Here is a 16,880-nt window from a genome sequence, read left to right as displayed (position 1 = left end):
TTGGGCTTTTCGAATTCAATAAAGTGCCGATGGGTATCTCAATTGGTGGCCAAGCGCTTAGTCGGGTGATGGACTTGATCTTCGGAGACCTAAAATATTCTAGTGTATTCAATTTTTTGGATGATCTTCTCATATATTCCACGAGCTTCGACGAACACCTAGCTCACCTGCGCGAGGTACTCACCCGTTTGCGCAAGCACGGTTTTACCATCAATCCCAGAAAGGTGTCTCTCTGCTCTAAGCGCCTGAATTTTCTTGGCCATGTCATCTCCGAGTCCGGCATTGCTGTGAACCCTGACAGAGTCAAATGTATTAGAGAATTTCCTCGCCCAAAGAATGTACGTGGCGTTAGAAGATTCTTGGGTATGGTTGGCTTCTACAGTCGTTTCATTAAGGATTTCTCCCAAATTTCGGCCCCCTTAAACCTTCTCAAAAAGAAAAATAGTCGCTTCGTCTGGGACGAACCTCAAGCCAATGCCTTCAATCAGTTGAAAGATGCCCTCTGTCAAGCCCCTGTTCTTTACAGTCCAAATTTCTCCCGTGATTTCGTTTTACAGTGCGACTCTAGTGAACTTGCAGTTTCTGCCGTATTAAATCAATCCGATGAGGATGGGAAGCTGGTTCCCATTGCGTTCTTCAGCAAGTTGTTGTACGGAGCTGAATTGCGGTACTCTATCTATGAAAAAGAATGCCTAGCCATAGTCTTGGGAGTTGAAAAATTCCGGTCTTATTTGGAACACCGCCATTTCTTTGTCCATACGGACAACCAAGCGCTATCATGGATGAGCGCTAATGTCAAACGACTCGGTAGAACGGGTAGATGGATACTCCATTTGTCAGCTTATAAATTCACCATTGTTCACGTTCGAGGAAAAGAAAATGTGGTGGCCGACTGTCTGACGCGCATGTTCGATGGAGTGCCGGAGAGTGAGGTCGAACCCAAAGACGATTGTTATCCATCCGAGTTGTTGAAAGCGTCAACATTTTGCACAAAGTTATCCCTGGTCTTTCACAGACATCTCCGAGCATCAAAAAAATGATATTGAATGTCAGGAGCTGATGAAGGGTGTCGCCGATGGGTCTCTTCGAGACAAATCATTTGATGTCAGACGAGGACTGTTAGTCCACCGCAGCCGTAAAAATGGCAAGACAAGGTTTTCGTTCCTCTGGCATTATGAACCATGATGTTACACTACTACCATGACTCTTACCTAGGTGCTCATCTGGGTCAATTCAAAACCCCGAATAGTATCTCTCGGGATTTCTTTTGGCCCAACCTGAAAAAGAATGTACTGGAGTATGCGAAAAGTTGCGACATATGTCAAAGGTGCAAACCTGCGCAATCCTGTCAAACTGGTCTTCATTCCGCTGACATTGCATTTTACCCCAGAGAAAAGTTGTTTGTAGATTTTTTTGGCCCTCTTATGAAGTCCAAAAATGGCAACATCGGAATTCTGTCGGTAGTTGACGCCTTCTCTAAATTCGTCTGGTTGTTTCCGGTTAGAAAAATTAACTCGAGCAGCGCCATTCGCCTTCTATCTCACCATATTTTCCGAGTTTATGGCCCCCCGAAAATGTTAGTAACTGACAATGCGTCTACCTTCAGTGGCAATAAATTTCGTCATTTGTGTTTCGGATGGGGAGTGAAGCAGGTTTTTCTGAGCCCCCACTATCCCAAACCCTCACACATCGAAAGATTTCATCGCAATCTCAAGGCCTGTCTGAGTGCTTACCATAGCGCTGATCAGCAGACCTGGGATGAAAATCTTGATTTTTTTGTTCTAGCTTTCAACAGTGCACTCCACGAGTCCCATTGCCCCAGCCCGGCAGAATTATTCATTCGTAGAAATCTGGCTGACCCATTGGAGTTGAAATGGAATATTGAATACCTGAGCAAACCGTCAAGGAACGTAGAGATTGAACAGAAATGGAAAGAAGCAGTCGCCCACTTGATCCGTGCACGAGACCGGGTGGCTGAACGGTTCAACCGGGGCAGAAGAGAGGTCGCTGTGCAAATTGGAGACTTGGTGGTGGTGAAAATGTTTCCTGTCAGTTCTGCAGCTAACCAGGTCACTGCCAAACTGTGTCATAAATGGTCAGGCCCCAAAAAGGTAGTCAGATTCTTGGGACCTGTCACCGTTGAACTACAGGACCTGAAAAGTAACAAATTTAGTAAGGCTCACGTGTCTTTGTTGAAAGTTTATCATCCACGGAGCCAATAATAAATACTTCATTAATTTGTAATATTAGGTTTAATACTTGTACATGTTCTTTTGCTTGTAGCAAAATTGGCAATCTTCTAAAATTCCTTTTCTTTCTGGGATAACATTGATGAAAAAGAGAGACCGGAAAGGAAAAATAATAATCGTATGTCATGAATTGGAAATGAGACAAAATGAATGCAGATTCCATGGAGAGAAGAGGACTCCCAATCTCACTTTCACTCAGCTATTCCGACCATCGCTGGTGGAGACATGAAATAAATTGCGTAAAAATAAAGGGATAAGAAAAAAGGGAAGAGAGGCTGATTAATTCAGCCTGTTATTGTTAATCAAGAAAATACTGAACTTCAAAATGAGATGAACTGGATTTCATAATACCTTGATGTGTACATAGCTCGTAACTGTATCTGTCTTGTGTGTTTCATTCAGTTGTAGTTAGGATGTAACATTCTTTAGGTTTAGATGTGTGCACACTCTAGTTATAAGGTTTGAGTCTCATTTTAAAATGTGTCCCTTGGCTGATCACCAAAGGAAGACACATTTTAAAACGGGGCTGTGGGATGATGAAACAGGCTCGTTTAGCATGTTCATAACATGTAGGTTTATCTGTGATTGCTAAGAGATTGCATTAGCTCTCGTTTGACTTCACTAAACTGGCTATTAACTATTTCCCAAACTGTACCGCAGAGGGCAGCGCCCCTGATTTGTAAACGGTTGGTCCTTCCTTCCGCGAGTCTTTGACTTTTATCTCCTTGACATGATGTCTTTGTTGCTGTTATGACCTAAAAGAAAAAAAGATGGAGTCGCCTCTACTCAGATCAGCATTTTTGAATTATGGATGGGATTTTATCAGGTTAAAACTCTGCCTGTATTCATATTCTGATTTTTAATTGATCAGCTTCAACCTCAGGTAATGTGAGCCTGTGTTTTCACTTTTATTTTATGTTTATCTTGTGGCTGTTTCAAGTGCCTTGTAATCGCGACTGACTGATATACGTCTTTGCCCCGCGATATGAATGGGTGTGTGTTTGCGGGCATTATTGTGGTGGTGGTGACGAGGTAACTGGGTCTCTACGAGAATTGTCATTATGTGCACGACATTATACTTCTTTATTGCCACCAAATGTTAGTAGGCTCTGGGTGTCAACACAGAGATACGTCGTACCCAGCGCCTGTGTTGGTGGGCTTGTACGTGGGCCGTGGGCCCATATCGTCCTGCTTATAACATATTTGCAGTGTGCACGTTTCTACGTCGTGTGTGGGAACTTACTTATGGCCAGGTGAGTCATACTACATGTGTTTACGATCTGTTTTGAAAAGAGGTTATTGACCCTATTGTTGCCCGATATCGACAATGCCTGAATGTTTGTGTGTATGTGTGAGAGCGAGCGATGGGCTAAAAGGATGTCGTATCAGTCAGTTAATTTATGTTTCCTTTTTATTTATTCCTTGTACACTTGTTTTTTCACTTCGAGTGCAGTGTTTATTATTTTTGTCTTGGTCTATTTTATGACCGTTTTGCTCGTTCTTATGGCCGCCATTTTGGTTTCATTTTTAATTCGGGTGATGCGCACACCCGTTTTATTTTCTTTGCCCTTTTGTGTGCTCTTTGGTACAGAGATGCTGCTCCCCTGGCCATCTCAATACCTTCATTGCCTTCATGTAACTATTGTTCACTCTACTCCGAGAGGCTGCGTGATGTCTTATCCTTGAGATGGTCATTGTTGATGCTGTAATAATGATGGAGGCTTGGGTAACGTTTGGTAAATAAAATGTGAACTACTTCGCGGAAAGAAATGACCAATATAAGTCCATGAGGATCTTTTCCGTCAATGATTTTTCAATATGTTGTGAATATATTAATTAAGCAGTGAGCAGGTCGTAAGGTATTGTTTATCCATATATTTATGGTATGTTGTGCTTGAACGGTTACGATGCTAGCTTCTACTAACCTGAAGGACAAAAGCACGTATGTAATAATTTTTTTTATTTTTCTTTGGTGGCTTCCTTTCTTGCATTTACATTTTTATCTTAATAAACCCTCATTTAATTTTATTTGATTTTTATTGCTGGTAGTTAGTTTCTTTTTCCTTGTCATGAATTATTATTATTAACCAACGTCTTCAGTTCGAGGCTGTTATCTGCCTCTCCTGATCGGAGTCCACGTCCTTGAATCTCCAGTCGTGTTTTTACGTATTGGGTTCGGTGCAGACCCGTGCAGGGGTGATCAAAATATAACCTAGTAAGTATGCCATGGCGCGTGAAAGTCTCATCATTTGAGTTGAAGGCCTAGCCAATATTCGCATGAACGTCAAGTCATTTAAGTCCAGTAGGTTGTTAAAATTGGACAGAATTTCCAAACATAAAAAACATGATCCCACAGTGCTACAGCCATAATGGGCCTACCTTGGCCTACCAAGCGATCACTACTCAGCCTCAAGGCCTGCACATTATGAGGTGATTTCTGGTCAGTGCAATGAATCTTCTCAGCCTATATTCTTGGATTTATCGACCTGGGCAGCCATCTCACCATCAGATACCTCCACAATTTTCATCAGGTAAGCTAAGTGGCATTTGAACCAGTTCTTGGATTAACGTAAAAATACACGACCAGACCAGAAATTGAAACCAGAGCCTCTGGGTGATAAGCAGGCATGCAGGACATCTGGCTGGCTGCTTTTCTATCTCACTCTAAGGTCCACTAGATAGCAAAGTACACCGAAGCTCTCGAGGGTCAACGGCTGAGTTATCATGAATTTGGTTGGGTACACTTGCTGACATTGTACAACACAAAGTATCACACTTTTAACATTATGACTACCTGGGCCATGGGATCCCGAGGTTGACTTGTACACAGAGGGAGTTAGTGTTACGGGTGTAAGATATAAAATGTACTTACTTCTCCTCTTCTTTGAAACATTGTACAAGTTGATCAACTGTAGGTTCTTCAATGGTTACTTCATCCTTTACATCTGCTGAAGCCTATAAGAAATATGGAAAGTAAATTGAAAGTATAATAAAGGGATAACAAGAATAAAAGTGTAAAAGGTGTCCCATATTCCTACAGTAGGTAATATTGGTCAATGGTAGAATAACCCCATAATTCAATATCCAAAACCAATACCTGTTGAGATGAGGGCAATCTTATCTCTGCCGAGTATGTGTAGCATTCGGTGATGTAGACCGTCTTCCCATTGAAGATCACTGTTCATTTCTGATGGTTGCGTTTGCAGTGCACTGAGTGTGTTACTGGTACATTTCAGGTTGTGTTGCTAGTGCAGTAATGTATCAGAGCAAAACTGGAGATTCAGTAGAGAGTGAATGATTTAAATGGTGAAAATGAGTCTTACTATTTCTTGAAGGAAATGCCAGACATGGAATTCCACTATGGATTAGCTACAGGCCCGTGTTATGTATAATGAACAACATCCACAATTCCACATTCCTTCTGCAGTATTATTCAGCAGGCTATCCTGCTGACTTGCAGACATAGGATCATTTGCAGCAAGGAGAACAGATCCAGTAGGAGTCACACAGTCCACTGCTGGAGACGGAGATGCTTGTGTTGTCCCTTAAAAAACGTAATTCTTCAACAACAATTTTGTGAAGAACTGAAAATACTGAGGATAACCACACACTCCTTATCCAACGTGTGCAAGCTCTTTGGCCACCAGACAACTGCACTCATGCTCATAAATTAAGGATAATTGCGTATTGTGGTGCCATACGTGACACTACACAAAACTGGCGCTAATAGTATAGGCACATAGTGAACACAAACGAAACATATCCGTAAGTCCACGGTATTGGTGATAAGTTGAGAAAACCGTCCCAAAACACATGTGCTACAAAACGCCACTGTTTCCTGCGCATGTACCCCGACATCAATATAGGATGTGATCACCATGCACACGTACACAGGCACAAAGGTTTGGCATACTCTGGATCAGGTGGTCAAGCAGCTGCTGGGATATAGCCTCTCATTCTTGCACCGGTGCCTGTCAGAGCTCCTGAAGCGTCCTAGGGGTTTGAAGACGTGCAGTGATACATCGACCGAGAGCATCCCAGACGTGCTCGATGGGGCTTAGGTCTGGAGAAAAGGCAGGCCACTCTATTGGCCGGATATCTTCTGTTTGACGGTACTCCTACACGATGGCAGCTCGGTGGGGCCGTGCGTTATCATCCATCAGGAGTAAGGTGGGACCCACTGCACCCCTGAAAAGATGCACAGACTGGTGCAAAATGACGTCCCGATACACCTGACCTATTACATTTCCTCTGTCAAAGACATGCAGGGGTGTATGTACACCAATCATAATCCCACCCCACACCATCAAACCACTACCTCCATACACGTCACTTTCAAGGACATTACGGGGTTGGTGTCTGGTTCCCGGTTCACACCAGATGAGAACCCGGCGAGAATCACTGTTCAGAGTAAACATGGACTCGTCTGTGAACATAACCTGAGACCACTGTTCCAATGACCATGTACTGTGTTCTCGACACCAGGCTTTACGGGCTCTCCTGTGAACAGGGATCAGTGGAATGCACCTTGCAGGTCTCCAGGCGAATAAACCATGTCTGTTCAGTCGTCTGTGAACGGTGTGTCTGGAGACAACTGTTCCAGTGGCTGTGGCAAGGTCCCGAGCAAGGCTATCTGCAGTACTCCGTGGCTGTCTGCGGGCACTGATGGTGAGATATCAGTCTTCTTGTGGTGTTGTACACTGCGGACGTCCCATACTGTAGCGCCTGGACACGTTTCCTGTCTGCTGGAATCGTTGCCATAATCTTGAGATCACACCTTGTGGAACATTGAGGGCCCGTGCTACGACCTGCTGTGTTTGACCAGCCTCCAGTCGCCCTATTATTCTACCCCTCATAACGTCATCAATATGTGTTCGTTGAGCCATTTTCATCACACAGTCACCATTAGCACGTCTGAAAACATCTGCACGCTTATTACAAGATATTAGAATCATTCTGTATTGATGGTTTTCACTTTACAAAGGTGAAAAATGAGAGTATCCTCCTATTCAATACATCATATATTCCATCATTGGACGGAGTAAACAAATTAAAACATGTTTTGGATCGTTTGAGCCATCTTCAGTGAAAAATGAGGGGGGTTGAAATAATTTACATAATATAAGTTAAAAAATGCCAAAAAACATAATGAAGGAGCAAATTAAAAAACAAACAAAAGAGAGCCTAGACGGAAACAAAATTAGCACAAGTATACAATATTTACATCAATATGCAGGGCAAAAAACAACTCACTGCGACAAAATTCAGTGAAACAGGTGTTCATTTAAAATAAGAATTGGAACTAAAAACTGTGTTAACCTAAGTGAGTTGTTTTTGGCTCTGCATATTAATATAAATATTGTATGTTTGTGCTATTTTGTTTCCATCTAGGCTCTCTTTTGTTTTTTCATTTGCTCCTTCATTATGTTTTTTTTTTGCATTTTTTTACTTATATTATGTAAATTATTTCAACCCCCCTCATTTTTCATTGAAGATGGCTCAAACGAGCCATAACATGTTTGAATTTGTTTACTCCGTCTAATGATGGAGTATATGATGTATTGAATAGGAGGATACTCTCATTTTTCACCTTTGTACAGATCTGCACACTTACTCGCTGCACCGTACTCTGACATGCACCAACATACCTCTGCATATTTGGACTGCTGCCAGCACTACCGTGCGACGAATGCAGGTCAAATGCAGAAAATGCTCATATATCAAGGTGATTTAAAACCGTAATCCGCCCACCATATCATTGTTTCACCATGTATCAGCATTATCCTTAATTTCTAAGCATGAGTGTATGTCGACATTACAGTTCTGTCACTGGTTCCTAGCTAGGACACTGAAGATGCACTGTCCCCAGACAGCATTTTATTTACTGAAGTTGCAGGATTCACAAGAGATGGCACATTAATTTACCAGAACACATCCGTGCAGGCAGATGTAAATTCTTGAGCAATCATGGAGATATAGCATTAGGTTTGCTTCAGTATCAACTGTCGGCAGTTATCGTGGGTGATAGACCCGTAAGACAACACATTTTACCACAAACTTTAACATTAACAGGTACCGAGTATCACCAATTTCCATACCTACAATGAATTGGCAGCTCTATTGGGGAACTTCACCATTGCAGAAAGATAACAGATGTATTTCATGCACGATAGGCTAATAATTCAAGTTCTGTACCTTATGCAACAGCATCTAAACCAAACATATCATGGGTGAATGATTAGTTGAGTAGATGCCAGTAGCAGAGTCTCCCCATTCACCTGCCCTGAATCCTTTCAATTTCTGCCAATGGGAACACTACATACATGGGTGTAAGCCCAACCTATCCATAACATACGTGTTACAGGGGCCTTAACAATTCACACAACCAAATCTGAGTGCAGGTATGACCCCAAGAGTTCATGCTTCACTGACAAGAGTGTCTGAAGCATGTGTAAGGATGGATGGTAACCACATGGAGCACCTCCTTAGTGTCTATATCTACGTAATACACAGATGGGCATCAGATGAGAGATTGGCCCATATCTCAACAGCTGACCAAATAAATTTTATTCTTCCACAATAAAATCAGTATTTTACCATCAATGTTAAACTAAAAAAATGGAAATGAACCAACAAGCATTGTATCATGTTGTAACTGTTAGCGCTATTAGCTGCCCTACATGTGTCCAGCAATGGAAGGAGAAAACAATGAAACACTTGTAGAAGTGCTAGTTGGAGAGTTTGTTTACTATTCTGAATCACCTAGAATAACCCCGAATGTTCACTAATTAAAAGAGTAGGATATTAAGGAGTTCAGTTCCAATATATATTAACACAGAATTGTTAAACATGAATTAAATTCTAGTCACTATAAATTAATCTGGAAGGATACTTACAAATGACGTACTTGCTTTTTCATCAAACAAGACCGGTTCTTCCTTGATCTCAACTTTCTGGTCCATTTCACACAGCACCTGAAGTATTTATTACTTCCACTAATTTTCTACTGAAACAAGGAACAGAAAATATATCATCACCATCATGATCATTGTTTGGGCTACAAGTTCATGGACTAACCAAGCACGGAAGCAAGCCTGTAGCTCTCCATGACCGTCAATTACTTTATCACAGCCACACAACCTCTATTCATGAATGGAATCCAAATCACACAGGTTCATAGCTTTTACTTCAAACGATAACACATGCAATGGCTGAGAATAAATCATAGGCACATTTGTGAGAAACTGCGGACAATGCTAATATATTACCAGTGTCCCTCCAACTCTAGAGACTGTTTTGATACAGATGTTCATGTCACCATATCCTGTGCTAACCTTCTTAATTTCTTCATAAGCATTTGCACATGCACTGTAATGTATACCAATGCCTTACTTAATCCCCACCCCATACACTTTTCTGAAGTCAACTGTGAGAATCCTGGGTTACTCAGCATGCATCCTACCAAATACATTTTTCATTCTTTATGTCGCACCGACACAGATAGGTCTTAAGTCGACGATGGGGTAGGGAACGGCTAGGAGGGTGAAAGAAGCTGCCATGGCCTTAATTAAGGCATCTGGCATTTGCCATTTGCCTGGTGTGAAAATGGGAACCACAGAAAGCATATCCAGTGCTGCCAGCAGCGGGGATCAAACCCACCGTCTCCCAAATGCAAGCTAACAGCTGTGTGCTCCCAACTTGCTTGTTACCAACCTCTCTTTCAGGATTTTTGCTAATCTTTCTCCTCTTACCAACATTATTTACTATCTAATTATTTGCAACCTGAATTTTCAACATCACGTTCAACATAAAAGCACATTTCATTAGTTTCCTTCATGTTATTTCTCTATCAGCTCTTATCCATCATCATTCCCATACAGTCAATGCCATACTGTAATGTATTCTAAACATCTTTAGGAGTATCTATACTGACTGACAGAGCAAATGCAACACCAAGAAGGAGTGGTCAGAACTTTATGCCAATTGCAGGGTAGACTGACGTCACTGAGGTATGCTCATGATGTGAAATGCGCCGCTGTGCTGCGCACGTAGCGAACGATAAATGGGACACGGCGCTGGCGAATGGCCCACTTCGTACCGTGATTTCTCAGCCGACAGTCATTGTAGAACGTGTTGTCATGTGCCACAGGACACGTGTATAGCTAAGAATGCCAGGCCGCCGTCAACGGAGGAATTTCCAGCAGACAGACGACTTTACGAGGGGTATGGTGATCGGGCTGAGAAGGGCAGGTTGGTCGCTTCGTCAAATCGCAGCCGATACCCATAGGGATGAGTCCACGGTGCAGCGCCTGTGGCGAAGATGGTTGGCGCAGGGACATGTGGCACGTGCGAGGGGTCCAGGCGCAGCCCGAGTGACGTCAGCACGCGAGGATCGGCGCATCCGCCGCCAAGCGGTGGCAGCCCCGCACGCCACGTCAACCGCCATTCTTCAGCATGTGCAAGACACCCTGGCTGTTCCAATATCGACCAGAACAATTTCCCGTCGATTGGTTGAAGGAGGCCTGCACTCCCGGCGTCCGCTCAGAAGACTACCATTGACTCCACAGCATAGACGTGCACGCCTGGCATGATGCCGGGCTAGAGCGACTTGGATGGGGGAATGGCGGAACGTCGTGTTCTCCGATGAGTCACGCTTCTGTTCTGTCAGTGATAGTCACCGCAGACGAGTGTGGCGTCGGCGTGGAGAAAGGTCAAATCCGGCAGTAACTGTGGAGCGCCCTACCGCTAGACAACGCGGCATCATGGTTTGGGGCGCTATTGCGTATGATTCCACGTCACCTCTAGTGCGTATTCAAGGCACGTTAAATGCCCACCGCTAAGTGCAGCATGTGCTGCGGCCGGTGGCACTCCCGTACCTTCAGGGGCTGCCCAATGCTCTGTTTCAGCAGGATAATGCTCGCCCACACACTGCTCGCATCTCCCAACAGGCTCTTACTGGTACATGCTTGGTGACGGACGTGAGTGAGTGAGGCTCCACAGTAATCAAGTGATTTGAAGGTGTTATACAGCAGTGAAAGTGAAAAAAATTGGCGGAAGTGTTACATTTGTATTGACCAATCAATATACACACACGTTTTGTTGGTATTGATCTTCTTTTAATTCCAAATTAGCATTGTAAAGAAAATGGGTCGCCGAAACAACGGAGTTGGAAGCCCAGCCATTACCAGTGCTGCCAACGTAGACCGCCTCGTGAAGTGCGCGCTGGACGACTTCATTAACTCGGACAGCTTCCTTGAAAAAATTGTGCAGGCCATTTCGACCCGCATAACAGAAGTGGTCATAAAAGAACTTGAAAAAAGTTTAAAATTTAATATCGAAGCGTTGTCAGAGTTAACTGAAAAACTTGATAAGGAGGCGGAAATTCGCAAACTGAAGGAGGATATGGACGCTAAGTGTGATTCATTGGAGCAATATAGCCGGAGAAATAATGTAAGAATTTTCGGCATTCCTGAAAGTTCGAACGAAAACTGCGATGAACTAGTGCTCAACGTGTGCAAAGCAGTAGGTGCAGATGTGAGACTTAATGACATCGATAGGTGTCACAGAGTAGGACCTCGATCTCCAGGAAAAACACGACCTATCCTAGTGAAATTTGTGTCTTATCGCTCACGGCAGGACGTCTTCACGAAGAAAAGGAAACTGAAAGGATCATCTACAACAATCCGTGAAGACCTTACGGCTGTCAGAATGTCCATCTTGAAGACAGCAATCCAGCGTTTTGGGCTTACAAACACTTGGACTGATTCAGGAGACATCATAATCAAGAAGGCGGACGGGATGAAATTAAGAGTTTGCCAGTTAAAGGATCTTCCTATGGCATAAGGTTTTGTTGCAGTGCTGCTTTATCACTTGATAATGTGAGTCTACTTCCCATCCTTTACCGTAAGTCACAGCCGAGAAGCTATCTTTCAATTTAGTTTAAGAAAATCTATCTATCTATCTATCTATCTATCTATCCATTTACCGTATTAATTGATCTAAATATCGATTAGCTTATCTGTCTTCTTATCCTACCATCTGTCGATTGACTTACTCTTTAATCACTTTCCTAACTGGTTCTAATTTAAATCAGGTCCCCGTATTTACGTCTACATAGATCTAACATCTACACTACGGAGAATAAGCTCCTACTCGAGTTATTCTGTACGCGTAATCTGCTGTTGCACGTTATTATTATTATTATTATTATTATTATTATAGACAATTTAGCTATCTAAAATACGTAAATTGCTGATTATTCATTGGATGTATTCGCATGCTGTGTTCTACTTCTAGTTAGTTTTCATTTTAGCAATTGGCAATGCATACCACTAACAGCAGTAATCCCTCTGACCATAGCAATACTTTTCCTTGTCACACTTCCCCTTCCCCACCCATCCCTTCAACCTGTCTACCTGCTAGTCCATTGACCCGAACCCCACCCCTTGAAGCTACAACACACATTCTCCAGTCAGCCCTAAATAGACATAAAAGCGCACTTCACATATGTCACCTTAATGCCCAGAGTTTAGTTTCTCAAACTCGTATAGATGAACTCAAAGCGATTTTCATTCCCCTGTCCTTTGATATCATCTTATGCAGCGAAAGTTGGTTGAAAGTCAAACATCAAGCTAAGAATCTTGAATTACCTGGCTACTGCCTTCTGAGGAATGACAGACTTGGCAAAGGGGGAGGTGGGGTCTGTGCTTTTGTCTCTTCGCGCTTGAAACCTCAAATTATCTGTCAGTCGCCTCAACAGTACGAGCGTAAACCTGAGTACATGTTCATAGAGATACAGGTCGCTACTGTTAAATGCTTGGTAGGTGTAGTATACAAACCGCCTAAAGCTCGCCGTCTGAATGACTTAGAGACTGATATTAACAGACTGTTACCTATGTACGAACATTTTATAATGATGGGCGATTTTAATACAAACCTTCTAAATCCAGATTCTTCCGAAGCCACCCATCTATTGAATACGTTTCAGGCATGCAGCTTGGCGGTCCTCCCACTTTCTCCCACTCACCACACTAAAACTTCACACACACTACTGGACCTAATAGTAACGAACAACCCTGACAGAGTATTACATCACGGCCATACATCTGCTCCCGGACTGTCAGCCCATGACATCATCTTTATGTCTTACGCACTGCAATGCCCTAAACATAAACCTAAGTACGTGACTTACCGAGACTATAGCCGTATTAACAACGAAAAATTATTGGAAGACGCTTTTTCGATGCCGTGGCAGGAGATAACTCATAAAACTAATATTGACGACATGGTCACCACTTTCAATAACATGATAATACATATTTTTGACAAACATGCCCCTATGCGAACAGCACGCGTCTGTAAAAGACTCTCCCCGTGGCTAAATGATGATATTAGAGCAATGATGGCTAAGCGTGATGCAGCTCATAGGAAATATAAACATTACCCGACAGAGGAAAACTTTATCTATTACAAACGACTACGTAATAAAACGACTCAGACAGTAAGAAACGCTCGACTACGGTACGCCCATGACCTTATAAAACCTGACGTAAGACCCGCTACTTTATGGAAGTCAATCCGCCATTTTGGACTAAATAAACCGGACAAGGTAGACGATTTGGAAGTTTCTCTTGATGAACTGAATAATCACTTCGTATCCTCCCATGTACAATTAAACGAAGAAGCAAAAGAAAACCTTTTGTGTGCAAATTACAACACACCACCCGTAGGCAGAGACAAATTTTATTTTAGTTATGTCTCACCCCTTCAAGTGAAAGCGGCTATCATGCGAATCAAAACCAAATCCACAGGGGTGGACAATATATGTATTATAATGCTAAAGAAAATTATCGACGCTATTATTCCAGTATTGACATTCATATACAATTTCTCCCTTCAAAATAGTGTATTTCCAACTGTCTGGAAAATGGCCCTGGTGCATCCTTTACCAAAGATAAAATCTCCTAGACTAAACAGTGACTACAGACCTATAAATATACTGTCAATAGTAGCCAAGGGACTCGAACACATTGTGCATAATCAAATCACCAACTATCTCAACGACCACGACATATTAGACCCACACCAGTCAGGTTTCCGACGCAATCACAGTACATGTACTGCCTTACTAAGCGTGACTGACGATATAAGACAGGCTATTGATGAGCAAAAACTGACTATCCTAGTATTATTGGACTTCAGCAAAGCATTTGACTCTGTAGACCATGAGTTGCTCCTATCCAAACTTTATCACCTAGGGTTCTCCTACAGTACTCTGAGATGGTTGGGAGCTTATTTACACCAACGTCAACAACGTGTCATCAATTAAGGTGCATTTTCTTCGTGGCAATATGTAAAAAGAGGTGTCCCACAAGGGTCAACCCGTGCTCCTTTGATATTTTCTGTCTATATCAACGACCTAGCTAAACAGCTGACACATTGTAAACGTCACATCTATGCTGACGACGTACAATTTTACATCCATGCAAAACCAACAGACGTTTTGACAGCAATCGAGAAAATTAACATGGATCTAGAGGCCATAAGTAAATGGTCTTACCAGCATGGACTTATTTTGAACCCGAAAAAGTCCCAAACTATAGTAATTGCCCACCCAAGACTTATTTCCGACAATTTCCGCATGTCCATCCCCGACGTACAACTTCAAAATCAAGTGTTGCCCTTTTGCAAGAGCGTAAAAATTCTCGGAGTAACCATTAACCAGCACCTCTCGTGGACAGATCAGATAATATCTGTGAGTAGACGAGTTTTTGCTACGTTGCACACATTAAACAATTTCAAATTTACTTTTCCGTTCAGTTTAAAGAAGAAACTAGTTGAAACCCTCGTTCTTCCAATATTCGATTATTGTGACGTAGTTTACAATGATGTGAAAACCGAGCTTCGAGATAAACTACAACGTGCACAGAATGCCTGTGTAAGATTTATATGTAATCTGAAATTTTCAGATCATGTTACCCAGTCTTACGTCGACCTCGGATGGCTACGCCTTGAAGACAGACGCAAGCTGCATACCCTGACTTCATTGCACCGAATCCTTACCTTACAATCCCCATCTTACCTGTATGAACGATTTCATAGCCTTTCTGAACACCATGATAAAAACACCAGAGCGCTGAACTCGACATTGCTCGCTATTCCCAAGCATAAATCCTCAACCTACAACAATTCCTTCACTGTTGTGGCCAGCCGTGAATGGAACTTCCTTCCGCAGGAGGTCAGAGGGATATCAAACCACGGAAGATTTAAACGTATGTGTTCAAAATATCTCTATGAAACGAGCTCGTAGTGCGACAGTCTTCTTCTTCTTTTCCTTCTTCTTTATCATGGTCATTCTTCTTCTTCTTCTTCTAGTCATTCTTCTTCTTCTTCTCATGGTCATTCTTCTCTCCATGGTCCTCCTTCTTCTTCTTCTTCTTCTTCTTCTTATTATTATTATTATTCATCAATAGTGTTAGAAAGTACTCAGCTGTGGTTTCCTGCATAGTTACCCTTATCCCTATCCCCATTTGGCAATGTTTTTCATCCACAGTAAACACATGAAAACTGAACATTCGTCAATGTGATATACTTCTGGAATTGGACAAATTAATTGTAAATATTAGTAGGTTTATCTATATTATTATTATTATTATTATTATTATTATTATTATTATTATTATTATTGAAATTGTAATTCGTTGTTTGTTGTATGTTAATTTCTTCGTACGAAGCAAAATGTTAATTTATATTGTGTATTATAATAGTTATTTTTATGTACAGCAGGATAGCATAGTACCGTAGTAATTTGTTTCAGTCTCTTTTTTTTTTCATTTATTCAGTATGTTATATATTTTTATGTTAATTATGTATATCACTGGTTAAGTGTAAGACAGGGACGCGTGTCCCTAACTTTGCCAGTTAAAATAAATCATATCTATCTATCTATCTATCTATCTACGAGGTGTACAGATGCTTCCGTGGCCAGCGTACTCTCCGGATCTCTCACCAATCGAACACGTTTGGGATCTCATTGGACGCCGTTTGCAAACTCTGCCCCAGCCTCGTACGGATGACCAACTGTGGCAAATGGTTGACAGAGAATGGAGAACCATCCCTCAGGACACCATCCGCACTCTTATTGACTCTGTACCTCGACGTGTTTCTGCGTGCATCGCCGCTCGCGGTGGTCCTACATCCTACTGAGTCGATGACGTGCGCATTGTGTAACCTGCATATCGGTTTGAAATAAACATCAATTATTCGTCCGTGCCGTCTCTGTTTTTTCCCCAACTTTCATCCCTTTCGAACCACTCCTCCTTGGTGTTGCATTGTCACTGTCAGTCAGTGTATATTTGAGATGAACAACGGTTTTCTATTATTACTTTTATCATTTATCAAACTATGTGATTATAAGAACTTCTTCTTCAGTGAGTATCAGCTCTAGGTGTTCCTTACGAACAGTGTCCTAAGACAGTTGGTGTATTTATTTGATCACAAGGAACCTCTTGTTGTCACACCCTAGAGATCTCACCCTCAATGTGGAAAAAGGAAGCAACAAAGAGATCCATGAAAAATGTATACCAGAGAAACTAAGGAACAGTCACTGGACTTACATATAACTAGTCTGTA

General features: G+C 42.1%; 1 protein-coding gene across 1 annotated transcript in view; it reads right to left on the bottom strand.

Moving 5' to 3' along the window:
- Nucleotides 1-16,880, bottom strand: part of LOC137501034 (zinc finger protein ZFP2-like) — a 91,081-nt gene that overhangs the window by 32,720 nt on the left and 41,481 nt on the right. Inside the window, exons 2-3 of the mRNA XM_068227891.1 lie at nucleotides 9,146-9,255; nucleotides 5,122-5,204 (exon numbers count right to left, since the gene is read on the bottom strand). Coding sequence (XP_068083992.1) covers nucleotides 5,122-5,204; nucleotides 9,146-9,211 — 149 coding nt within the window. The 5' untranslated portion in view covers nucleotides 9,212-9,255. The remainder of the gene's footprint in view (nucleotides 1-5,121; nucleotides 5,205-9,145; nucleotides 9,256-16,880) is intronic.

Source organism: Anabrus simplex, chromosome 5, assembly GCF_040414725.1.
Source record: "Anabrus simplex isolate iqAnaSimp1 chromosome 5, ASM4041472v1, whole genome shotgun sequence".
Taxonomy (NCBI): Eukaryota; Metazoa; Arthropoda; class Insecta; order Orthoptera; family Tettigoniidae; genus Anabrus; species Anabrus simplex.
This window is presented reverse-complemented; position numbering and strand designations above follow the sequence as displayed.